Source organism: Ranitomeya variabilis, chromosome 7, assembly GCF_051348905.1.
Source record: "Ranitomeya variabilis isolate aRanVar5 chromosome 7, aRanVar5.hap1, whole genome shotgun sequence".
NCBI classification, from domain to species: Eukaryota; Metazoa; Chordata; class Amphibia; order Anura; family Dendrobatidae; genus Ranitomeya; species Ranitomeya variabilis.
The window spans coordinates 27,216,638-27,243,308 of NC_135238.1; the positions used below are offsets into that span (position 1 = coordinate 27,216,638).

The window sequence follows — 26,671 nt, forward strand, 5'->3', positions numbered from 1 at the left end:
TTCTGCGGATTCCTCTGCGGGTTTTCAACAGCACTTTCCTATTGGTGCATGTTGAAAACCGCTGCGGAATCCGCAGAAAGAAGTGACATGCTCCTTTTTTTCCGCAGCAATTCCGCGCGGTTTTTAAAGGGATTTTCCACAATGTGGGCACAGTGTTTTTTGTTTTCCATAGGGTAACGTTGTACTGTACCCTGCATGGAAAACTGCTGCGGATCCGCAGCAAAAACCGCAAAGTGTGAACATAGCCTAAGACCTGATCCTACGGTGCGTACGGCCCTGGTAGACGGGGAACAGCCTTCCTTGACACTTTGATGACGAGGTAGAGAATCTACAGGAACCGGACTGTTGGACTTGGCTTTACTAATCAGCTCAGGACCAGATCGGCCTCGATTTCACCAAGTCGGCAGCAGTAGTTTATTAGAGGTGAGTAAAAAGATTAAAAAAGGACTGTGGCCACTGGATCAGAGCCAACGATGTGGGTAAGATGAAAAGTCCATGGCTGCCTGACCAGAGACCTGCTGGCGATTTTTGATTTTTTTTTTCTCAACTCTATAGCTTAACGGGGTTGTCCCAGAAATAACTTATATACAGTAAGTTTATAAATATGTGATCACTGGTGATCTGACCGCATGGATGCCCATCAATAAAGGAAAAATAAATCGACAGTCACAACATATGGATGGGATTGCCTGCTTGTTAGGCAATCTCTGCAGCTGCCCAACAGCCATGAGACATGGAGCAGCAAGGACTCATATGATTCAAGCACACCGAAGACACTGATAGCACCCGAGCATGCTCAGATAACACCTTATCCCAGTACATTCGCTCATCACTATTGCTCACACAATATAGGATCTTCATGGACTGATGTCATATTTGGTCACCTCCGTGTCTGGTGATTAAAGGATTGATCTTGCTCCACATCAAGGAGCGAGCAGGGTAGGTAATGTCACGTCTACTGCTACCTGATGTATCAGCACAATATTCTAATGTAGGACTAAGGTTAAGATCACATTAGCATTCTGGGGTTTTGCGGAGTGCTGTGTATGTCATCCGCTAAGCCCTACCTACTTCCGCATGCTTCTTGCATACATATCTTTAACACTGGGTACGCAAGACATGCGGATCTGTTCTGACATGCCCACCAATCGTAAGGGAACATAAGTTGCGTTTTGTGCCAATGGCAGGTGCGTCAAAACGACGCATCCGCATGTCCTGTGTACCCAGGGTTAAAGGTAGGCATACACAGCCCTCCGCAAAGCCCCCGAACGCTCATGTGAACCCAGCTTAACCCTTTAAGTCCTTATCTAATGCTGCACAAGGAAATCCCAAGTTACCTCTTCACGCTCTCAAAGGCAAATGGGCATTTATCAACAAGTACCAGCAGCCTGGCCAACTTTTCACATGAGAATAGTTAAGTTTTAGTTAAATACCTGCAGATTTTTAGGTAATGCTCCTCTCCCAACTTTATTTATAAAGTTTGTGGTTTGCCACCAATGGAAAGACAGAATGTATCTGCCATCTAGTGGCAAAATAACGGTACTGCATAACGTGGCACTGTACTTAATCTGGAGGGGACAATAGTTAGTCAGATTTAGTTTTTTTGTGCAGGTAATTATCAATATAAACACCTATTTTTCAGTATAGAAAACTTTATAGATTATATATAGTACACCCATAATCTGTTTATAGACCTGAGAACTAAAGTCAGTAATGCCTATGACAAATCAGGACGTTTCAGAAAAACGGTAAATCTGTACTAGTTATGGCATCAGGGGTGTTGCTTCTCTGGAACATTTATGGCACATTGGTTTAAGCAGCTGTGAGCAGTGGGACCAAAACCTATCAAGAATGAGGGGGACAGTACATGTGTTTCTATTCTTATTGGCGTTCTGACGATTGCAGAACAAGTAGTCCTGAATCTAGTGGATGTCGTTTTTTGCATATCCTATGACCATGCCATAACCCCATTAAATGTCATGTATTAAGAGAACACTCCATTTAGTACATAATACTTAACGTGGACATGAAAAGTATCCGAGTGACATAACATTCAGTCTTTCAGTATATAACCCGGATGAGAAAAATTGTTCACCAGGTGTCAGCTAGTTAATAGACCTCTGGTCATCCTCTTCGTTAATTATTGGTGTTCTGTCGGACTCCTCCTGTGGCTCTGTTTGAGGTTTCTTCTTTGTCATTTTGTTCAATATTCCTCCCTGCAAAAGAGGAAAAAATAAATAAATGAGAACACTCTCCGACACATGACTGTAATACCGGATATATTTGTAATTTGAGGGTATGAAAAAGTTCAGAGACAATTCCCTTTAGGAGCGGTTATGGTGGATTACTGTGATCTAAGTGGAGCCTTCATGTCAATTCAGCTACAGCACTGAGATCACTAATTACCAGAGAGCCCTCACCAAGTCCATGCACCAGCGATTTTATCCTGTGATATGTACTCACTGCACCATGTAGTAACCACCACAATCGTAGTGCATGCTCACTAGTTAACTACTGGTCATGTCATGGCAGCGCTGAGATCCCAGTAATTACTGGTGAGCACAGATCTAGACACTAGCAGTGACTTCGTCCAGCGGTGTGTACATGTCACTGTATGATAAACTCCACAGCACTGGTGCCAAACCCATGCTCACCGGTAAGTACAGTTATATGAAAAGGTTTGGGCACTCCTATTAATCTTAAGCTTAATGTTTTATAAAAATTGTTTTTTTTGCAACAGCCATTTCAGTTTCATATATCTAATAACTGTTGGACACAGTAATGTTTCTGCCTTGAAATGAGCTTTATTGTACTAACAGAAAATGTGCAATCTGCATTCAAACAAAATTTGACAGGTGCATAAGTATGGGCACCCTTATCATTTTCTTGTTTTAAATACTCCTACCTACTTTTTACTGACTTACTAAAGCACTTTTTTTGGTTTTGTAACCTCATTGAGCTTTGAACTTCATAGCCAGGTGTATGCAATCATGAGAAAAGCTACTTAAAGTGGCCACTTGCAAGTTGTTCTCAGATTGAATCTCCTCTGAAGAGTGGTATCATGGGCTCCTCAAAACCACTGATCATTTAATCCAGAGGCGAGTAGGTCAGTGAATAAAATCATTGCTGCCCAGACCTGGTGAGCGCTCTCTGGTAATTGCAGTAATCTGAGCACTGCAATGATATGACTGCTCTGCTCAGATCATAGTAATAACTGTCTGCTGAGCTATGTATCCAAGTGACTAGTTGAAGAACCTAGTATCTGTTCCCGAACCAGCTTTCCCAGGAACAGATACAACTAGGAAATATGTTTATTTAAAAAAAAACCAAAAAAAACCCCATATCACTGTACAAGTAAAAGTCTGGTGTATTGCAATATAACATTAATTCTCACTTGTGGGAAGTGTGAAAAAAAAAAAAACAGAAAAAAAAACAATTTTGGCAATTGATTATTTTTATCATCTTACATTCCTAAAGAAATGCAATAAAAAGTGATAAAAACATTGTAAATACTCCAAATAAACACGTCAGTTCTTCGCGTGCAAAAAAAAAACTGTGCGTGAAAAAAAGGACGAGATATCATTCAGAAGTTGGTAACAAGTAAGTTTTGTATCGCCAGCATTATATGGACCTGGAGATTCAAGTTACCAGGTCATTTTTATCATACAATGAATGCCAGAAAATAGAACTGGTCAATGGTCAGGGCGAGACATTCCAGGAACAGCCCCATGCATGAGATGTAACACCGGCCAGAGGTCACATAGTTACCTGTTTTTGATCCACGATATTTAAGATTATAGAAGTGAAGATACAAGCAATGGTATTTGCCAGCATGAAAATCATCATTTGTTGCCATCGCCACAAAGGAATCTTTGCTTCACTGCTAACAAAAGGGTTAAAAAAAAAAAAAAAAAAAAAAAGATTATCAAGAGTTAAGGGCCTTAGAATAGAATAAATCAGTCACCGCTGGTAGTGAAATCTATAGTCACTTCCAGGCTGACGTATGAATAACACCTAGGTTATCCTAGTAAAAGGATGAATGAAGTCACTAACACTTACCTAGATTTGGTACCAAGAATTCTGCCAACGATAAGATTAGAAATCCCGATGCCAATCATCTGCACGGAGGTGGCGAGACCCATGGCGGTTCCCAGAGTAGCTTGTGGAACTACAAGAGGGATGGATGGCCACATGCTCGCCTACAGGGAAGAGGTAGCGGCAGGTTAGACCATTGTACCCAAAATAGATGGATATTCTGTGTGACCCAACAGCTAATATGGCAGAAAGGAAGTAGCAATCTGACAGATACTTCCTGCCCCAGAAACTAAAGATGGATGTCTGAAGCAAACAGGGGTCTAAGGGGTAACGTTTCTCCTTATGGAGAGTGACATACCAGCTGGCTTGTCCAGGTAAGGAGGCTTATGTGACAGCGACCAACGATCAGGCCCCTGCTGGGAGATCGTTGGTCGATGGGAATGATCAGGACCTTTTTTTGGTCGCTGATCACCCGCTGTCATCGCTGGATCGGCATGTGTGACGCCGATCCAGCGATGTGTTTACTTGTAACCAGGGTAAATATCGGGTTACTAAGTGCAGGGCCGCGCTTAGTAACCCGATATTTACCCTGGTTACCATTGTAAAAGTTAAAAAAACAAACAAACAAAAAAACACTACATACTCACATTCCGATGTCTGTCACGTCCCCCGCCGTCAGCCTCCCTGCACTGACTGTCAGCGCCGGTCATAAAGCAGAGCACAGCGGTGATGTCACCGCTGTGCTGCTTTACGGCCGGCGCTGACACAGTCAGTGCGGGAAGCTGACGGCGGGGGATGTGACAGACATCGGAATGTGAGTATGTAGTGTTTTTTTTTTTTTTTTTTTTTTTTTTTAAACTTTTACAATGGTAACCAGGGTAAATATCGGGTTACTAAGCGCGGCCCTGCACTTAGTAACCCGATGTTTACCCTGTTTACCCGGGGACTTCAGCATCGTTGAAGACAGTTTCAACGATGCCAAAGTCGTTCCCCTGATCGTTGTTCGCTGGAGAGAGCGGTCTGTGTGACAGCTCACCAGCAACCACACAACGACTTACCAACGATCACAGCCAGGTCGTATCGCTGGTCGTGATCGTTGGTAAGTCGTTTAGTGTAACGGTACCTTAACTCTTGGGAGTCCTTTTACACTGCACGACAATTTCTAGAAACACTTGTCTCATAACTTGCTCACTCATCGGGTGATCGCCAGCCATGATTGTCGGGTAAAATAATGAGGAAGGAAGGAATCCGGCACAACCATCCAAAGTAACAGGGATCCCGGGAAACCGTATACAACCTGACACGCTTCAGGCACCCTTAGCCATAGGACCTTCCTCCCTCCCCATGGCTGTGCACTCCACGTGTTTATTCTCCATCCTGAACATCAATTACCTCGCAGTGGTGAGCTCCATCCATTTTCCCTTTTTACGTTTTCCCTTTAAAATCAGGTAAAATGATCGTTTGTGCTGCACAGAAGTTCATCATTCTCTGCAGCACATCGTCCTGTGTAACCAGGACTCACGCTGCTGAGAACAATATATTACAGATCGCTCTTGCTCCATTGTTTAGAGCGGTCCGCCGGTGCAAACATCGATCGACAGCCGTTTAATACCACCAGTCGGTTCCCGCACACGAACATTAGGTTCACCATCACTACTAAAAAAACCAAAATATGACAGACACGTTACTTTACCGCTGCAAAAGAGTAAGTGACTCCAAGCCATAAGGTGGACACCAGCGGGGGGACAAAGGTGAACGCCAGCAGAGCAAACACTGGCAATGTGAGTACAGCACAGAGCACCGCCAGCAGACCCCTCATTCCTACATAGTCCTAGGACAGTAAAAAAAAAAAGTTAGGTACTAAATACAATAATTAGACAGTACTCAAAATTACAAGGGTTAAAACTTACAATTAATATTCCTACAGCCGCAGACAGCACCAAAGAACTGTCATACACGGCCCCAGCGATATAGGACGCCGTCTGCTGATCATAGCCATCATACTTGTCTTGAATAAATTTGCTAGTAAGATGGAAGAAAAAAAAAAAAAAAAAGAACAGTGATCAGGGCAAAATGAGAATCTTGTGACACATCAGGATCATCATCAATGAGGGCCAAGGATAGAGTAGAGCAGTGTTCCCCAAGTTCGGTCCTCAAGAGCCACCAACGGGTCATGTTTTCAGGATTTCCTTAGTAATGCCGAGGTGAGAACTCCATAATCTAGACAGGCAACAATTCCATCACCTGGGCCATACTAAGGAAATCCTAAAAACACGACCTGTTGGTGGCTCTTGAGGACTGGAGTTGGGGAACACTGGAGTAGAGCAATAGAGGCAGCTTCATATAAAGTAAAGGTAGCTACGTGTGGGTGGATAAAAGTGGAGAAGATGAACATTAATGGCCTCTTTGGCTGAAACTCTCCTCCAGTTGACAGAGGCTATAACTGGTCATCATCTAAGGCGCGAAGAAACATCATCAAGTGGCATTTTGGTGCTCCCGACAGGCACGTTGGCTCACTGAGAAACACATCTGTATATACTGCAGCCCTCACTTCAGCCCCTTAATCAGAGGGCATGTAAGGTCACCTAGGGTGAATGTTAAAGGGTCTAAATAAAGCCCACAACAGATAAGCTTCACTTACCTGGCATCAGCCACAAACGGGAATACCCCATTGTAGAAAAACATGATCGTCAGAACCAAGAGCCAGTAACGTAACGGCAATCTGCGAATGTCCTGGACTCGCTGTAAATAAATAAAATATGAACATACAAATTTAGCAAAGTAGATTACAAGTCACACTGCAGAGTGTATCGGGACTTTGTCAGTGCTAGATCATCCCAATGAAAGTCAAACTTTTTTGGCCTCCTCTGTTGTATATACCACCAGACATAGGTTCTGTGCATTAACACGGGGGACAACCCATCCACAAGCCCTTACAAGCACTCAGCCACCATTAGAATAGGGAGCTCACCATTTGAGACCCCCCTCAGAGCTGATAAACAGGACAGCTCTCAATATGGAGGACTCGTCCTGCTCATGTATTACATTGTTCCCCATTAATATCAATGGGCACAAAGTAATACTGTATTTGTCTTGTAGCAGACTACTGTCGAGCATCTCCTGTAAGTGCATGATATTACTTACCACTTTCTTGGATTCTTCCTGAATTGATCCGTCCAGTCCGAGCTGCTTCATTCCCAGTTTATCCAGAATACTGACAGTAATGGCAGATAATAAGCCAAGGACGCACAGTATGGTTCCTACACAGGAAAACATGACATTTATAAATGAAAGATTGTCACAAAAAAGGAGATCTAACCAATCACTTTCTGATTACTATGGATCCTATGGCCAAGACCCCTACAGATCCTGAGAATGAAGGGGCTTCAAGGTCATTCCCTGCATAGCAAATATCTATGGAGAAAAAGGAGCAGTGATTCCGAGGAAAGGAGTCCAGGAGTTCACCCTTTTCCACCTCTCTTTTTAGTTTCCATGCACAGCGGCGCTCTCGGACACCCGCTGTAACATTTCCATTGAAGTTAAAGGGCTGCACAGAGGGCTGCACAGAGGGCTGCCATGCGAAGAAAGCCCCTCTTTATTCCCATAATAGTGGGGGTGCCGGCAGTCTACAAACCCTGTAATATGCCATCATTTTCGTAGACAGAAAACAATGTTTAACTTCTGATAAATAGTTAAAGGGGTTTTCCCAAAATCAAAAGTTATCCTCTATCCATAGGAAGGGGCATAAATTGCTTGTCTGGTGGGCTTCAAAAGTAGGGATCCCCAGCAATCCCAAGGGTGGGGCTCTGCAGAAACCAGGTGCGAATGCTCAGCGTATGCTCCATCCATGGACAGGAGGGAAAGAAAGCCAAGGGATTTACGCAACTTTCTCTGTTTATCCCATAAACCAGTGCTCCTCAACTCCGATCCTCAAGAGCCACCAACAGGTCATGTTTTCAGGATTTCCTTAGTATTGCACAGGTAATAATTGCATCACCTGGACAGGAAAGAATTCAATCACCTGTGCAATACTAAGGAAATCCTAAAAACATGACCTGTTGATGGCTCTTGAGGACCAGAATTGAGGAACACTGCCATAGACAATGAATGATGAAGAGGACTAGCATGGGCAGCAGCACCCCACCAACAGACGCACCTCCCCAAAGTGTCCACTGGATTCCAAAGTGATCTTCAAACCGCCGAGTGAGGAAGAAATTGAGAACACTTCCCAATCTGGAGAAGGACAGGGTCAGCCCGAACGCCAGAGCCAGCTCTTTCCCTTTAAACCAGAAGGCTGTGATCCGGTTCTGAACAACTGCAGAATGGTTGGGGGAGAAGAAAGGACATGACGCGATGAGCAGATTTATCAAAATTATGCAAAAAAACAAAAAACAAAGAAGTTACCCATAGCAACCAATCTCATTAACCCTTTATTTTCTGAGGTGCCTCTAGAAAACTAAGAAAAGATGATTGGTTGCAAGGATCGACTACTGCAGGAAAACAAAGAACTTCTTACTAGTCAGTGATCCGTTCCCCGAGCCGAACAGCAGGCGTCCTGTCAACATCAGCGGCAGCAGGTACGGACTTCCTTTAAAGTGTGACCCCAAGGCGAATATGGAGGAGCCCACAACAGTCAATGAAGAAAACAGGAACAGGCCGACTGCAAGGAACTCAATGTTACAGGATGAAGATGCCCCGGCCCCAATCATTAGAGACACAATAAATATAGGAAATTTGCAAACAGCAAACTAAAGACGACTACACTGAGCTGAAGGAGCTGTTCAGGTTTTTTTCCCCAGAATCAGCGCCACCGCTTACTATGGGGTGCATCTGTTATTGCAACTGAGCCCCATAGGAGTAAATGGAGCAGAGCTGCTAGACCAAGCACAAGCCTGGAAAATCCCTTAAAACTTTTCCCTCCGCAGGACGTCATGTAGCGGGTGCAAGGAACAGGCTGAGGAGTGTAACACGGACTGCACCCGCCACTGACAGCAGTGAACAGAGCTAGCTGCGATCGCTGCTGTTTAACCACTGAAATGCCTCTGTCAATCTCTCAACTCCATTTAGGTGGTGCAATCCCAGTGGGGCATCAAGAGGCCTGCCGAAAGCTCCCCGTCACCACCCTCTTGGTGATCCTGTGAGGCCAAGACACATTGCTGGGCTTCATGGCAGATCATCATTTGTACTATCTACCCTGCAATGCTGAGTAATTGCAGTATGTAGGATAAAAGGTAAAAATTTATAAAAATAAATGCACGAGTGCGCATCACTACTCAAAAACTAAAAGACCTAACATAGCTCCATTAATGGAAGAAGAAAGAAGTTACAAGTCTCAAAAAAAAAAAAAAAAAAAAAAAGGGGATACCCGTTTGGTATCGCAGCAATGACCCAGAGAATCAGGTTGCAAGAATGCTAAAAGCAGAATTCTACTCAGAACCCTCCCCCCAAAAGAAAAAAAAAAAAAAAACATAGTGGGAATTGCATGTTTTTCACCCCATCTAGATTTTTTTTTTAGAAAGTGCAAAAAATGAAACATCAGCTGTAACAATGAGCAGTTAAGAATGTCTCTTACTCACATCTGTTCCCTAGCTTATCTATGAGGAATCCAGCCAAGATAACAACCAAGGCGTTCCTAAAGGAGAAAAAATAAGAAATAGTCTTAATATTTTTATTTTTTTTTTTTTACGGTTATTTCTTGCAGTTTTAGATCAATGCTAAAAGTCAGCGGATGCAAACATGATTTTAGCATTCAGAGGTCCTGATCATACCCCGCTCACACAGCAGCACAGCTTAGAGGCCACCATTTATAATTTTGCATTGCAAGCGAGCAAAAAAAAAAAGTTAACTGATTCTATGCTGTAATACATGTCGTGTGCATTTAATGGCCACAGAGCACTGGTCTTGGAGACAGTCTGTAGGAATGGTACTAAGCATGTGCATGATGGTGGGGGGCACAGACTGGATGGTGAGGAGGGGGCCAGTATACTTCGTAGCATGACACTGTACCTCTAGAATATCTGAGCACCAACACGTCCTCATTCACCCCTGTCCCCGCCATGAAGCTGGTGTACAAGACGACTGACAGATTTTGCTAATCCTACAGTACTTACGTCCAGGCGTAGATGGCATATAACAGGTTGTATTGCTCTGGGGTCATGCCGAGCCCCTCCACACAGCTGCTGTTACCATAGCTGCTCCCATTTGCACATGTCAGGTTCTGTAAATTTAAGAAACAAAAAAAAAGTCTAACATTACTATTAAACCTTTAAACTGAATCTGTCTCCCGTGTTTTGACACCTAAACTAAGTTCAGCATAGTGATGTGTCACTTAATGGGCTGCTTGCTGCAGTTTTAGATAAAAATCAATGACTTAGGCTTCTTTCACACTTGCGTCGTGTGCTGTGCGTCGTTGTGCAGTGAAATGGCATATCGACGTAAGTCACGAAAATAGTGAAAAAAACGTGTGTGCGCATCCAGTGTAATGACGGATGCGTCATTTGTTGTTGCCACAATGTCAATGGAGAAATATCGAGAAAGAGCGATAACCTTTTTGCCGGAATTGAAAATCCTTCCGAGCATGCTCAGAATGGAAAAACGTGATACGTCACTGGATGCCAGTGTGTGACGATCAGCGACGGATCCTGGGTCCATAGGCTTCCATTATAGCCGTCGACGGCCAGCGCAGGATGCGTCGCTGACCGATTTTCCGACGTGCAGAAAAAAACGTTCTTCTGAACGCTTTCTCTGCACGACGGACCGCTATTTTCCGACGGATCCAGTGCACGATGGATGAAACAGAGGGCAATCCGTCGCTAATACAAGTCTATGGGAAAATGCAGGATCCTGCATTCTCAAAAAACGACGGATTGTGACAGGACATACGACGCAAGTGTGAAAGTAGCCTTATGAACAGATTAGGCTACTTTCACATTTCCGTCTTTCCTCTGCCGTCGCAATACGTCAATTTTGGAAAAAGCAGGATCCTGCATTTTCCCATAGACTTGTATTAGCGATGTATCACGACGGATGGACACGTTTCGTCCGTCGTGCACTGGATCCTGTGGAATGTGACGTGCCGTCTTTTGCTAAAAACGTTCAAGGGAACGTTTTTCTGTACGTTGTATGCAGTGTTTCAGACTGCGCAGTACAGGCAAACTTCTGATCTCTTTTTACTTTTTTGTGAGAGGTGTGACGATCCCCCCCCCAAAAAAAACATGAACATTTTGGCATTTTGATTTTTTTCTTCTTCACAACATTTGCAGTCTGTGTATAAGAATCATATTTTCATAGATCAGATTTTTGTTGCTGCGGCAATACAAAATATGTATGTTTATTTCTTTAAAGGAACCAGAAAAAGCCATTTACCTACATATATACGGGTAATGAGCAGTTAGTTGGAATGTAAATCCTGTGTAGCCGGCTTACTGGAGCAGGGGCTACAGGGAGGAAATTAAGTGTAAAGTGTTATCCTCCCTGCAGCCGCCTGCTTCTAGTCCTCAAGAAGTGGTTACAGTCACTGATCACTATGCAGTGAGCAAGAGGTAATCACTCACTGGCACTTTGATTAATAAATACCCTGAGCGTTGCAGATCAGTTGTTGCATATGTTGAGTTTATTAATGAACAATCCCATTAAATATGGGCACTTACCCCCTGGAACTGGTCCTGGAGCACGCTGGGAATGTCAAAGCAGAAATAGGAACCGAACGTGAGCAGACAATTAAAGAACAGCACCACGAACCGGTAATAGGCTGCAAGGAAAAATATTGTGAAAAAAAAAAAAAAAAATCATGAAAAATCCACAATGATGTAAATTACAAGCCATATAATCTTAAAGAAACAGGAAACCTAAATTTGGGCTTGACTTTGTTAGCTATCCAGTTTAATATAAAGTACTGTTCTCTGTTATCAGCTGTTTCATTCTGGAGGAAAGCCTGACGATTCTAAAGAGGGAGGCAATGGATAAATTCTAAAACGGAGACTTTTGGTCTCAGAAAGAAGCAAGATATGGAAAAATAAGTCGTAAAATTCCTTTAATCTGGAAACGGATAATCAACAGAAGACTGGGGTGCGGTAGCAAGGTTTATTTTAAGTTTCCTTTCTGATGGTCATTTTTCTCCCTTTCCAAGGAAGTTTCAAAAACTTTTTAATACATATCCAACAATCCAGAATATATACAGTACAGACCAAATGTTTGGACACACTTCATTTAAAGATTTTTCTGTATTTTCATGACTATGAAAATTGTACATTCACACTGAAGGCATCAAAACTATGAATTAACACATGTGGAATTATATACTTAACAAAAAAGTGTGAAACAACTGAAATTATGTCTTATATTCTAGGTTCTTCAAAGCAGCCACCTTTTGCTTTGATGACTGCTTTGCACACTCTTGGCATTCTCCTGATGAGCTACAAGAGGTAGTCACCGGGAATGGTCTTCCAACAATCTTCAAGGAGCTCCCAGAGATGCTTAGCACTTGTTGGCCCTTTTGCCTTCACTCTGCGGTCCAGCTCACCCCAAACCATCTCGATTGGGTTCAGGTCTGGTGACTGTGGAGACCAGGTCATCTGGCGTAGCACCCCATCACTCTCCTTCTTGGTCAAATAGCCCTTACACAGCCTGGAGGTGTGTTTGGGGTCATTGTCCTGTTGAAAAATAAATGATGGTCCGACTAAACGCAAACCGGATGGAATAGCATGCCGCTGCAAGATGCTGTGGTAGCCATGCTGGTTCAGTATGCCTTCAATTATGAATAAATCCCCAACAGTATCACCAGCAAAGCACCCCCACACCATCACACCTCCTCCTCCATGCTTCACGGTGGGAACCAGGCATGTAGAGTCCATCCGTTCACCTTTTCTGCGTCGCACAAAGACACGGTGGTTGGAACCAAAGATCTCAAATTTGGACTCATCAGACCAAAGCACAGATTTCCACTGGTCTAATGTCCATTCCTTGTGTTCTTTAGCCCAAACAAGCCTCTTCTGCTTGTTGCCTGTCCTTAGCAGTGGTTTCCTAGCAGCTATTTTACCATGAAGGCCTGCTGCACAAAGTCTCCTCTTAACAGTTCTTGTAGAGATGTGTCTGCTGCTAGAACTCTGTGTGGCATTGACCTGGTCTCTAATCTGAGTTGCTGTTAACCTGCGATTTCTGAGGCTGGTGACTCGGAAAAACTTATCCTCAGAAGCAGAGGTGACTCTTGGTCTTCCTTTTCTGGGGCGGTCCCCATGTGAGCCAGTTTCTTTGTAGCGCTTTATGGTTTTCTACTGCACTTGGGGACACTTTCAAAGTTTCCCCAATTTTTCGGACTGACTGACCTTCATTTCTTAAAGTAATGATGGACACTCGTTTTTCTTTACTTAGAATTTGTATTATGGCAAGAAAAAAAGCAGCTAACAGTCTATTCAGTAGGACTATCAGCTGTGTATCCACCAGACTTCTGCACAACACAACTGATGGTCCCAACCCCATTTATAAGGCAAGAAATCCCACTTATTAAACCTGACAGGGCACACCTGTGAAGTGAAGACCATTCCCGGTGACTACCTCTTGAAGCTCATCAAGAGAATGCCAAGAGTGTGCAAAGCAGTCAAAGCAAAAGGTGGCTACTTTGAAGAACCTAGAATATAAGACATAATTTCAGTTGTTTCACACTTTTTTAAGTATATAATTCCACATGTGTTAATTCATAGTTTTGATGCCTTCAGTGTGAATGTACAATTTTCATAGTCTTGAAAATACAGAAAAATCTTTAAATGAGAAAGTGTGTCCAAACTTTTGGTCTGTACTGTATGTTACCTGCGGCGCCTATCTGGTCCCATTATAGAATTTTTCCTTGCATTGTGGCAGAGGGGTCAAGCTAAGCAATTACATTGGACAATTGCTTAAAATGCAATTCCCTTTGAGCCAAAAGATCGCCACACTTGTACCTTATTCAGTACATGGGTATCTGCCAATTTACCGTAATCTGCAGCACAATCAAGTGCCCCAAGGGTAAGTCTACTTGTGGCGGTATTTTACTGCAGTGGATCTAGCCGCAAGTAAGGAGGTAGGGAAATCCGTCACATGAGCACTTAGCCTGTGGGTTCACTTTAGAGAGGGAAGCACTCCTTGTCCTAATTCTATCTGCAGTGAAATCCAGAATAAGGGTGACATCAAAATTGCAGAACTGCGCAGTCAGGGAACACAACGTGGTCTGTGACCCGGTGACGCGACCCGCAGATGCTGAGACAGCAGAGCAGACAGGATGGCCATCTGCCGGGGATCATGCTGGATTCCTGCGTTACTCATCTACCTCCATTGTGGAGGAGAAACTGCAGCGTCAGAAATCAGACCTCACTTATTACTGATCTCAGAAGTATAAAGCTTCATGTGGGGGGTCATGGAGCAAACACACAAAACACTGTTCACCGAACAGAATGAGATGGCAACTCTGAAGATAGGGGGGGTACGGCACAGATTCACTAGAAAGTCAGAGATCCCACTCTGCACTCCTGCACCCCGCGCTACATACTGCCCAGCCGTCTATTGGGGATCTGTGGGGCCCAGCAGCGGCATAACTGGAATCTTGAGGGCCCCAATGTAAAAGCTCCATCGGGGCCCCTAATTATTGCAAGTCTTTAATAGTAATGGTCCTTTCAGGTAGGGACCCTAGGGTTCAGGGTGCAAATGCCAAAATCAATAATGAATGACACTTAGCGCTTAGAGGTGAGGACGAAACACCAAAACTGACGAGGGGCCACGTACCGCAGCGCCGGCGCAGACAATGTGCAGTACATATATGTTAGTGCCGTGGATCAGGAGCATCATGTCCGCTGCGATAGCTCCAGAGGTCTCCCAGACAGCAATCTTAGGGAGAATAATCACTGCTGACATATTCTGCCATGAGACCCCCGGGACCTTTATACCAGACTGTGCAGGACAGCAAACTCCTCGGGTCACGTGATTGCCTGCAGCTGCTCTGGTCACATGACCACTGGTGGTAGTCACGTGATACGCTGGGGTGTGGGTATACAATACAGGTATGTGGCACCGACATCACCGCCGGATAACGGCAGCACTCACCCTCCTCTGCCGGCACCGCCATGTCTTCAGCCGGGAGTCCTGTACACACACAAAGAAAAAGCAATTATCACATGAGAGGAACTATAGAGGAATACGCGGGCAGAGAGGACGATAGTGCGCCCCCCACACACAGACACGAAGCCCCGGGAGCTCACACAGCGCCACTCCTCACCGTCAGCTGAGCCCCGCACTCACTGACTGCTGCAGTCAGGTACCGACTACGCCAGCCCGGCCTCTAGCCACGCCCGCTCACACTTGATAGACAGGATCATGACCACGCCTACTCTAAGCTGCGCAGACAAGTTCACTGCGCATGCTAAACACGGAGCGGCCGCACGGGGGCGCGCGAGAGAGAACGCTGGCATAATGCGCATGTGTGTACAAGTGGAGTAGCAGCGCGACAAGTGTAACTCTGCGACATTTTTTCACACTGCAAGATTTGAAAGTTTAATGACAAACTGCACTAGCTCTGACCTGTGCTCCTCTATAGTGAGACCTTAAAGGGTTTTTGTTTTCTGACACTATACGTATATTAGTGGAGATATAGGAGACCTGTAGGGTTGAGGATTGTGCTGGGTCAGGAAAGAGCAGACAGATTCACAGTCCCATCTAGTGAGACAGAAGATCCTCGGTGATCATTTGATCGTATAGGTAATGCATCAGTGGTCCTAGTGGAAAGACGTCCCTTTAAAGGAATCTGGCAGCAGGTTTTTGCTATTTAATCTGAGAGCAGCATGATGTAGGGACAGAGACCTTGATTCCTGGGATGTGTTACTTCCTAGGCTGTGTGTTGTAGTTTCAATATAATTAGTGTTTTATCAGCAGGAGATAATTCCTACAGGACTAGGTGTCTCCTGCCTTCTAGTCCAGTCCCGCCCCATCTCTGATTGGCAGCTAACTGACAATGCACAGTGTATAGAGAAGGTAGCCAATCAGTGGTGTGGGCGGGGCTACACACAGCTCAGCATTTAGAGCACTGCTAGATCTGCAGCAGAGAATACTGTGATTTTTTAAAACTGCAGCAAGCAGCCCAGCAAGTGACACATCGCAGGGATCACGCTCTGAAGCGCTTTCAAAAGGTCTGGATTCAATAAAATGTGACACAAAAAAACTAATACTCCAGGTCCAGTTTACAGGTAGAAATAATCATCAATTATAATAGGGGTGTGATAAGGATTTCAGAAAAAAAAAAAAAAATGGACCCGTAGAAGTGCTGAGTGTGCGAAACGGCCGTCGTCCCGCTGTTCACTTCCCACAACCTCACTTTTTACCTGCAGATTCCAAGAAAATGTCTGTATCCTCGATATGGTAAAATAAAAGATATCAACTTCACTGCAAACTGGGTGAGTGCCGCATTTCTTTTTCTATTTTCTATGTGATAAGGATTTGTTACCCTGGCAATTTTTATCCAGAGAACCTGTCAGCACAAATGTCAATATATAGCTGTCTATAGTTTCTTACAAAGACCCAGACGATTGACTTTCATAGTGTGTCTGAGCCCCCCTTCACACGCACGCATAAAAATACATCCGTGTGGGACGTTCTGTTTTGGACCATCTGTGTGATTTGTTTTCAGCATCCAAGTGTCATCCGTGTGAAACGTACCGGAATAGAATGTAGACTAGAAATGACTGATTTTTAAGTAATGTGCAAAAATAATAGATAGATAACACAGGTCAACAAAAAAAATTTTTTTTTCTGGTGTCCAAAATATTTTAATGAATTTAGGGTATTTTTGGGGTGCTGATTCTGAATATGTCATCAATTTTGCCAGATTGGCTCAAGTTTTTGAGATTTTTGGTATCTTATTTATAGCACTTGTTCGTAAATGCGACGCATCATCTCATTAATTTCTTTGGATTAGTACTTGAACTGAGCAGTTCTCAATATAGTTTTGTGTTAATTAGTGTTCTAAAAGTTTGTTCATAGCTTGATTTTTGCACTAACTTTATGTTGTTGTCTGTTTTCCAGTGAAAAGCATGAACTCATCAAGAAGAAGTTGTCTTAGGCTACTTTCACACTAGCGTTAACTGCAATACGTCGCAAATGCGTCGTTTTGCCGAAAATACGCATCCAGCAAAAGTTCTTGCTGGATACGTTTTTTCGTCATAGACTAACATTAGCGACGCATTAGCAACGCATTTGCGACGCATTGCCAAACGTCGCGTCCGTTTTGCGACGCTTGGGCGTGTGGTAGCGGACCGTCGGGAGAAAAAAACGTTACATGTAACGTTTTTTGCTCCCGACGGTCCGCTTTTTCCGACCGCGCATGCGCGGCCGGAACTCCGCCCCCACCTCCCCGCACTTCCCCGCACCTCACAATGGGGCAGCGGATGCGCTGGAAAAATGCATCCGCTGCCCCCGTTGTGCGACGGAGACCACGCTAGCATCGGGAACGTCGGCCCGACGCACAGCGACGGGTCTTTCCCGACGCTAGTGTGAAAGTAGCCTTAACGATCCAGACTCATTCTGTTACATTTGTGGTGAATACACACTGCCAAAACATAGAAGAAACATAACAGACTTCGTAAAAAAAGTGTATTTTGCCTATTTTGGGGTTATGCTTGGGGACCAAGACAAGTTTTGGGCACCACACATAGTGTGCAAAGCATGTATCGAATTATTACGAAAATGGAGCAAAGGACAAAGAAAAAGCTTCAAATTTGGTGTTCCAATGGTGTGGAGAGTGCCAAAAAATCATCATGATGACTGTTATTTATGGTAAACACAGGTACAGGCACATCTTCACAATGAGGGACAGGCCTTCTTGCAGATTCCATGTTACTCCCATTTTCGTTTCTTATGCTTATTGAATCCTTGCACTTGCACTGCACAGAAATAACAGTCATCATGATGATTTTTTGGCACTCTCCACACCATTGGAACACCAAATTTGAAGCTTTTTCTTTGTCCTTTGCTCCATTTTCGTAATAATTCGATACATGCTTTGCACACTATGTGTGGTGCCCAAAACTTGTCTTGGTCCCCAAGCATAACCCCAAAATAGGCAAAATACACTTTTTTTACGAAGTCTGTTATATTTCTTCTATGTTTTGGCAGTGTGTATTCACCACAAATGTAACAGAATGAGTCTGGATCGTTAAGACAACTTCTTCTTGATGAGTTCATGCTTTTCATTGGAAAACAGACAACAACATAAAGTTAGTGCAAAAATCAAGCTATGAACAAACTTTTAGAACACTAATTAACACAAAACTATATTGAGAACTGCTCAGTTCAAGTACTAATCCAAAGAAATTAATGAGATGATGCGTCGCATTTACCAACAAGTGCTATAAATAAGATACCAAAAATCTCAAAAACTTGAGCCAATCTGGCAAAACTGATGACATATTCAGAATCAGCACCCCAAAAATACCCTAAATTCGATGAAATATCTTTGGCACCAAAAATGCTGTTGACCAGTGTAATAGATAGATCGATAATAGATAGATAATATAGATAGATAGATAATAGATAGATAGATAATAGATTGATGATGGATAGATAATAGATAGTAGATAGATAATAGATAGATAATAGATAGATCGATAATAGATAATAGACAGATAATAGATAGATCGATAATAGATAGATAATATAGATAGATAGATAATAGATCAATAATAGATAGATAGATAATAGATCGATGATGGATAGATAATAGATAGTAGATAGATAATAGATAGATATATAGATGATAGATAGATAATAGATAGATCGATAATAGATAATAGATCGATAATAGATAGATAATATAGATAGATAGATAATAGATAGATAATAGATAGATCAATAATAGAAAGATAATATAGATAGATAACACTGGTCAACAGCATTTTTGGTGCCAAAGATATTTCATCGAATTTAGGGTATTTTTGGGGTGCTGATTCTGAATATGCTATCAGTTTTGCCAGATTGGCTCAAGTTTTTGAGATTTTTGGTATCTTATTTATAGCACTTGTTGGTAAATGCGACGCATCATCTCATTAATTTCTTTGGATTAGTACTTGAACTGAGCAGTTCTCAATATAGTTTTGTGTTAATTAGTGTTCTAAAAGTTTGTTCATAGCTTGATTTTTGCACTAACTTTATGTTGTTGTCTGTTTTCCAGTGAAAAGCATGAACTCATCAAGAAGAAGTTGTCTTAACGATCCAGACTCATTCTGTTACATTTGTGGTGAATACACACTGCCAAAACATAGAAGAAACATAACAGACTTCGTAAAAAAAGTGTATTTTGCCTATTTTGGGGTTATGCTTGGGGACCAAGACAAGTTTTGGGCACCACACATAGTGTGCAAAGCATGTATCGAATTATTACGAAAATGGAGCAAAGGACAAAGAAAAAGCTTCAAATTTGGTGTTCCAATGGTGTGGAGAGAGCCAAAAAATCATCATGATGACTGTTATTTCTGTGCAGTGCAAGTGCAAGGATTCAATAAGCATAAGAAACGAAAAAGGGAGTAACATGGAATCTGCAAGAAGGCCTGTCCCTCATTGTGAAGATGTGCCTGTACCTGTGTTTACCATAAATCAGTCATCATGATGATTTTTTGGCTCTCTCCACACCATTGGAACACCAAATTTGAAGCTTTTTCTTTGTCCTTTGCTCCATTTTCGTAATAATTCGATACATGCTTTGCACACTATGTGTGGTGCCCAAAACTTGTCTTGGTCCCCAAGCATAACCCCAAAATAGGCAAAATACACTTTTTTTACGAAGTCTGTTATGTTTCTTCTATGTTTTGGCAGTGTGTATTCACCACAAATGTAACAGAATGAGTCTGGATCGTTAAGACAACTTCTTCTTGATGAGTTCATGCTTTTCACTGGAAAACAGACAACAACATAAAGTTAGTGCAAAAATCAAGCTATGAACAAACTTTTAGAACACTAATTAACACAAAACTATATTGAGAACTGCTCAGTTCAAGTACTAATCCAAAGAAATTAATGAGATGATGCGTCGCATTTACCAACAAGTGCTATAAATAAGATACCAAAAATCTCAAAAACTTGAGCCAATCTGGCAAAACTGATGACATATTCAGAATCAGCACCCCAAAAATACCCTAAATTCGATGAAATATCTTTGGCACCAAAAATGCTGTTGACCAGTGTAATAGATACGGTAAATATCTTGTAATGCTTTCTATTAAGCCACATAAATAATTAAATGAAAAAATGATGTGGGTTCTCCACTATTTTTTGAAAGCAGCCAAGGTAAAGCGGACAGCTGTGAGCTGATATTATCAGGCTGGGAAAGTCCATGGTTATTTGGCTCTTCCCAGCACGCAGCTGCCCCAGAAGTGGAGCATCACACAAGATGCGCCAATTCTGGCTTTTCGCCTCGCTCTTTCCGATTGCCCTGGTGCAGTGGCAATCAAGATAATGGTAGTTGGGGTTGATGTCAGCTGTGATGTGTCCAAAAACAAATTTGGCATCTAGACCTGGTGTTAGTAATGGTGAGGCGCCTATCAGACACCCCCATTATTAACCCAGTAATAATAATAAAAAAAATCTTTAAAGAAATAAAGACTCACTGACTCTTTGCCTCTTTCATCAATTTCGCTTACGGCTCTTGAGACATTCCGAGTCTCTCGCTTCCCTCTGCCTGACCCGGTGACTGTGAAGAGCGGTAATGTTAGTGATGTCACAGCTCTTCAGAGTTACAGGGTCTCGTGCTGCTCAGCGCAACACAAAAGGGGCTGTAGGGAATGGCTATGGAGCGTCAGAATGAGGCACCATAGCCTTTATTTGTCAGAATCCCTCGACTACGTCAGACCTCTGTGAGATTTTTTTCCTTTTTGAATAAAGTGGTGAACGAGGAAAGTGTTGCGGAGTCTTTATTTCATTAAAGTTTTTTTTTGTGTGTTTTTTATTATTGGGTTAGTAATGGATGTGTCTAATAGACACCTCTCCATTACTAACACTGGGGCTTCATGTGAGCTCTGTTTTTGGACAATTCACAACTGACATCAACCCCAAAAACCGTTAACCCGATTGCCAACACACCAGGGCAATAGAGAATTGCCAAAACGAAGCGCCAGAATTGGAGCATCTCCACTTCTAGGGTGGCTGCAGGCTTATATTTTTTGGCTGGAAAGGGCCCAATAACCAGGGACTTTCCCAGCCTGATATCAGCCCCCAGCTGTCTGCTTTACTTTGGCTGGTTATCAAAAAATGGTGGGACCCCATGTCATATCTATCTATCTATCTATCTATCTATCTATCTATCTATCTATCTATCTATCTATCTATCTATCTATCTATCTATCTATCATGTGACATGTGAACAGCCTCATATATTATAATGGGTGTGCGTGTGTACGTGTCTCCGATACATGTGAAGAAGGACGTGTATAGGCTGCCTAAGTGCAGACTGCAGCATGGACTCCCAACATGAATTTAAGGGATATCCCAACCATAGACATTTATGACAGATCCATTTAATATGGGCTACATGTAGCCATGATCACGATTATGTCAGCAAAATGTCCAACAGTGGCCTGGGAAGGGGAGAGGACAGCACGAGCAAGTGCGCTACTCTCCATCACAGTCTGTAGGACTTATAGAGAGGAGATTTCTTCTCACCTCCCTTTATCAACCTCGATTTGGCATTTTGAATCATAGGACCCCCTCCCCATTCTCCCTATATGGGGAGGTCTCACATGCGGGACCCCCATCGATTCAAATATTTTCTACAGATACATTATGAATATATGTGGTTGAAGGACCCCTTTAATATTCCATATTTACGGTCTAACATTCTTTGATTCTCTATTTCCATATTGATGTGTCTCATCCTTTTGTTTTCTGTACTTCTGATCCCCTGTATAATGTAAATGTGTGTCTTGGTCCTCTGCTTGCTGTCAGTGAGCGGCTGCATATACGTCCAAAAACAGAAAAAACCTTCCTGATCGCACAGAATTAAAGTCTTTATGCATCAGCCCCTATTCACACACAGCTCTGGTTACATACCTGAAAAAAAGCTGCCAGATTTAACTTGCAATTATGTAGTGAGCTATAAAAGACACTGCATATTTTATTTGTGACGTCTTTAGGTCATTGACTATTTTTTTTCAAAACGCAGCATACTTAATTCATGGTGTTTTTTTTTCTGTTTTTTTACCCCATAGGCTTTTTTTTTGGACCCGAACAATGGCAGAAAAAAATGCACGTAACAAAGGTAGAAGAATAAAAACCCTGCCAAAAAATATCATGAAAATAGCTCGAAATGAATTGCATTTTTAAAACAAGCCTAAAAAAATGCTGACAAACAAGAAAAGATTCCTAAGAACTTGTTCACACGTAGTTTTTTTGTTTTGTGTCTTTTTATACATTTTTTCGCACTGGAAGAATGCAGCATTCTACAGTAATAGCAAAATCAATGAGATTTCCTAAATCACATACATACTGTGCTTTTTTTTTATTTCAGGTTTGTTTGTTTTTTTAAAAAACAAAGCATGTCAATTTAGACTTAGCACTAAAAACCACATAAAAACCGCACCAAGAAAAGTGCATAACTTTCACAGAGGTTTTATGGCGCTAGCCTGTGTTTTTCATGTCGAAAAAAAACATACCCAAGTGCTACATTGAGGCCGGTTTCACACGTCAGTGATTCCGGTACGTGAGGTGACAGTTTCCTCACGTACCGGAGACACTGACACACGTAGACCCATAAAAATCAATGCATCTGTTCAGATGTCATTGATTTTTTGCGGACCGTGTCTCCGTGTGCCAAACACGGAGACATGTCAGTGTTCGTGGGAGCGCACGTTTTACACGGACCCAATAGAGTCAATGGGTCCGCGTAAAACACGGACCTCACACGGACATTCTCCGTCTGGGGTCCGTGTGCGTGCAGGAGACAGCGCTACAGTAAGCGCTGTCCCCCCCACATGGTGCTGAAGCCGGTATTCATATCTTCCCTGCAGCAGCGTTTGCTGTAGAGAAAATATGAAGAATAGTGTTAAAAATAAAGATTTAGGTGTCCGCCGCCCCCCCACCCCCTGTGCGCCCCCCCCGCTGGTCAGAAAATACTTACCCGCTCCCTCGCTCCTTCCTGGTCTGGCCGCGCCTCCTACTGTATGCGGTCACGTGGGGCCGATCATTTACAATCATGAATAGTCGGCTCCGCCCCTATGGGAGGTGGAGCCACATATTCATGACTGTAAATGATCGGCCCCACGTGACCGCATGCAGGAGAAGCCGCGGCCAGACCAGGAAGGAGCGAGGGAGCGGGTAAGTATTTTCTGACCAGCGGGGGGGCGCACAGGGGGTGGGGGGGCGGCGGACACATGGATCTTTATTTTAAACACTATTCTTCATATTTTCTCTGCAGCAAACGCTGCTGCAGGGAAGATATGAATCGCAGCTTCAGCACCATGCAGAGTGGGTACCACACGCTCCGTGTGGTACCAACTCGCCATACGGGCGGCACACGTGTGCCGCACGTATGGCCTCCGTGAGTTCCCAGGCACACGGACACGGATAACTCCGGTACCGATTTATTCCGGTACCGGAATTATCTGGACGTGTGGGACAGCCCTGAGATGAATGTATTTTTATTCAGTGTGCACACTATGCTGTACAATAAAGCCAAGTTCACATGTTCAGTATTTGGTCACTATTTTACATATGTATTTGTAAGCTAAAATCAGCAGAGGAACAATCAGAGGATAAGTATAAGGGCTCATTTCCACTTGCGAGGAAAACGGACGAGTGCAATCCGATAAAAAATCAGATTGCACTCGAACCAATGTTATTCAATAGGTGTCTTTTCATTTGCGATTTTGTTTCTCAGCCGAAATCGGACTGATAAAAAAATTGCAGCATTCTGCGTATTGCTGCGATTCTCGGACAAGACTCGCCAATGCAAGTCAATGGGTGCGAGAAAAAAAACGCACATGCGTATGACGTCTGTTTTTTACGGATACCTTACCATTCTGTGGCATAGAACACTGTAACTGGTCCTGTAAATGACTGTATAAAAATAGTTGCAGAGAAAAAAAACGGATTGCATACGGATGTCATACGGATGTAAAACGGATGGTGCGATTAAAAAATTGCATTGAACTCGCATGACAATCGCATGACAATCGCATACTTTTCATCCCTTTTTTTCGGTCCAGATTACTGACTGTTTTTTCTCTCGGAAGTGGAAATGAGCCCTAAAGTATAGAAACACGTTACCACTTCTGTATTTTTCACCCACTCCTGGTTTTGGCTTATAAATACTTATGTAAAATACTGACCAAATAAAGAACGTGGCTTAAAAGTGTATGTGAACACTTTTTTTTTTTTTTTAAGTGGTCAAAAACCATGAGTTTTTCAAGCAGAAACTGCTTACTCCTTCAAGTTTTTAGAGAAGATTTTCTTTTCCTGAAGTGCGTTTGAAGTTTTTTTTCCAGCAGAGTATTTTCTTTTTTTGCAGCCTTTTTCTTGATCTGTACCCAGTTTGGAGAGGTTTCCTTTAGGATCTACTTCAAAGGAGTGATATCCACTTAATTTTCTTTTGTATCAGCCATTTTTCAAAACCTCATCAGTAAAAAAAAACCTAAAAAGCTAATAAAACTCCCTAGGAGGATTTCTCATACGAATGCATTGTAAGAGTTTTTGTAAGAGTGTGCACATACTCAAAAGACTGCAAGGAACATTTCAGTAAAAAAGTTTCTTAAACTCTTTAAAAATTGATTCAAGAAAAAAAAAAAATTCTTAAAAAAAAAAGAAGCGTTTACGGAAGCAGTTTCTACTTGAAACTCTGTGTGAACGTGAGCTAAAGCTTTATATGTCCCTGGATAAGGATGGGGTTAGGTATGATTACCTTGTATTTGGAATTGCCCTTTAATTTTAATTTATTAAAATCCATAAAGTGGAAGGAAATACGCCGGATTAGATGACGTCCCTTTTGCTGCTGCCCCTATAACTGATGATTAATATCCATGACAGGCCTGTGTATTATTACATGGCCCTTGTGATGACATTTCCCGCACACATACTATAGCATCATCTGATGAGCAGGCTGCCCTCTCCTGCCTCCTCCAGCATTGTGGTCCATCAGACAGGCATTGCAGGAGATGGTTGGGAGCAGGCAGTGAATCAGCTGTATTCTTTACCCATAATGCAGACAGCCTGACGTCAGATTGTCAGCCCAGGGAGGGGGTAAGCGCTGCCTGCCTCCTATTCCCACACTTACAGCAGAGCTGGGAGGTGCCTCTGTCTGCCAGCACCATCATCACCACCTCTATAATGAGATGGAGGGGTTCCTCTGACATCCAAGCAGGGGAGCATCATCATCATTAAGGATCACCCCACAACCAATGCAGGTGTGTTCAATCCATACTAGCGGAGAATAGCGGCTGTCATCCAGGGTATCCTTCCAGGGCGGGGGAGGGAAGAAGGAAGGAATCAGGTGCAGAGAGTAGCAGGCGAAATGCCTTTTTCTTGGCCGAGCACTGGCCATCTTTAGGATGGAGGAGATACCCCTGTAGAGGATCCTCTTATTGCATGGACTGATAGAAATTACTGCAATATATGAAACATCCTATAGTATATGTCATGTAATATATGACATTCTTCCCGCTGTGTGCAGGATAGATCTACAGAGGCAGATCTGTCATCTTGCTTGGTCAGCAAGGCCATAATAATGATACTAATAGGACGTTAGGAGGTTAGAAGAGCAGCCTTGGTCATTCTTGTTTTTGCAGATGGAGGCTGGTGCTGCATTGCATTGGCACAGATAGGAACCCACACAGTGGCGACAGAAGGCCCGAACCCTGGGTGGAAAAGCAATTTGTGTAAATAATGCACTTGCATCCGTGTCTTTAGTTTTGATGTAGGGATCAAGCTGCTAATAAGTTTCCGGCTACAATCCACCAGATCCTCCTATATATACCGGATTAATCTATAAGGGGATTTCATTACCAATCCAAATTGTAACTTAATTCCAAGTTGTCTTACTAGTCAGAGTCAATGCATCTGATTCCCTGCAGGAAAGGGTAGTCACATTCCTTAAAAAAAAGGGGGGTTCATTGACCCATTGTTGAAACTTGACACACCCGATTTATTTTACTGTTGCCCTTGGAGTAAAGGACCGTTCTTCAAGATGATGGAGATACAGATTGACGATGGGGTGGTGTACCAAGACGACTACTGTTCGGGGACAGTTATGTCAGAACGGGTGTCTGGACTGGCAAACAGTATCTACAGAGAGTTTGAACGCCTGATCCAATGCTACGACGAGGAGGTGGTAAAGGAACTGATGCCGCTGGTGGTCAACGTTCTGGAGAACCTTGATGCCGTCTTGACTGAGAACCAAGAACATGAGGTGGAGTTGGAGCTCCTAAAGGAGGATAATGAACAGCTTCTGACGCAGTATGAGCGGGAGAAGGCCCTCCGGAAGCAGGCGGAGGAGGTGGGTGACAGGGTCATTCATTATCTTTGTATGTTTGTATTTTTTGCTTTGGTCACTGGTTCTAAGAGCTAGCACTCTGTTGTGCTGTCGTGCGTGACAAGCCCTTGAGATGTGAGTAAGATCTTGCATCCAGTATATGATCGACCA

The 26,671-nt window shown here is 43.0% G+C and overlaps 2 protein-coding genes and 1 long non-coding RNA gene across 19 annotated transcripts in view; 2 read left to right on the forward strand and 1 right to left on the reverse strand.

Annotated features, from left to right (window-relative positions):
* Nucleotides 1-668: 668 nt before the first annotated feature.
* On the reverse strand, nt 669-15,524 carry LOC143785653 (lysosomal dipeptide transporter MFSD1-like). Of its 3 annotated transcripts, none has more exons than XM_077274709.1 (14): nt 15,278-15,524; nt 15,106-15,144; nt 11,685-11,785; nt 10,146-10,252; nt 9,612-9,667; nt 8,552-8,695; nt 8,192-8,350; nt 7,180-7,295; nt 6,677-6,777; nt 5,946-6,057; nt 5,729-5,866; nt 4,060-4,199; nt 3,769-3,883; nt 669-2,216 (listed from the first exon to the last, which is right to left on the reverse strand). In XM_077274709.1, exons 2-14 carry the CDS (start codon nt 15,125-15,127, stop codon nt 2,106-2,108), a joined length of 1,422 nt encoding a protein of 473 aa, XP_077130824.1. In that variant the 5' UTR covers nt 15,128-15,144; nt 15,278-15,524; the 3' UTR covers nt 669-2,105. The 3 variants fall into 3 exon arrangements, with proteins under 3 accessions (XP_077130824.1, XP_077130823.1, XP_077130825.1); XM_077274710.1 differs by having other exon boundaries at nt 1,971-2,216; nt 3,769-3,880; nt 15,278-15,290; XM_077274708.1 differs by lacking the exon at nt 15,278-15,524 and having other exon boundaries at nt 15,106-15,275.
* On the forward strand, nt 15,045-22,377 carry LOC143785657 (uncharacterized). Its single transcript, XR_013218046.1, has 3 exons — nt 15,045-15,062; nt 16,383-16,448; nt 22,248-22,377. It is a non-coding gene; the product is annotated as an uncharacterized LOC143785657 (long non-coding RNA).
* A 2,927-nt stretch (nt 22,378-25,304) lies between these two features.
* MAPK8IP3 (mitogen-activated protein kinase 8 interacting protein 3) overlaps nt 25,305-26,671 on the forward strand; it is a 54,449-nt gene continuing 53,082 nt past the window's right edge. For 13 of the 15 annotated variants that reach the window (XM_077274692.1, XM_077274695.1, XM_077274693.1 and 10 more), the window contains exon 1: nt 25,310-26,524. In XM_077274692.1, the coding sequence (XP_077130807.1) occupies nt 26,216-26,524 (309 nt within the window). In that variant the 5' untranslated portion in view covers nt 25,310-26,215. Of the gene's footprint in view, nt 26,525-26,671 lie in introns of all 15 variants that reach the window. The other 2 variants (XM_077274694.1, XM_077274705.1) reach the window with 1 other exon arrangement.

Coding starts and splice junctions, on each gene's coding strand:
- LOC143785653 (XM_077274709.1), bottom strand. CDS start 15,127: ATGGCGGTGCCGGCAGAGGAGG. Junction 11,786..15,105: donor GGCGGTGCCGGCAGAGGAGG/GTGAGTGCTGCC, acceptor TTTTCCTTGCAG/CCTATTACCGGTTCGTGGTG. Junction 6,778..7,179: donor AGGAAGAATCCAAGAAAGTG/GTAAGTAATATC, acceptor ATTTATTTACAG/CGAGTCCAGGACATTCGCAG.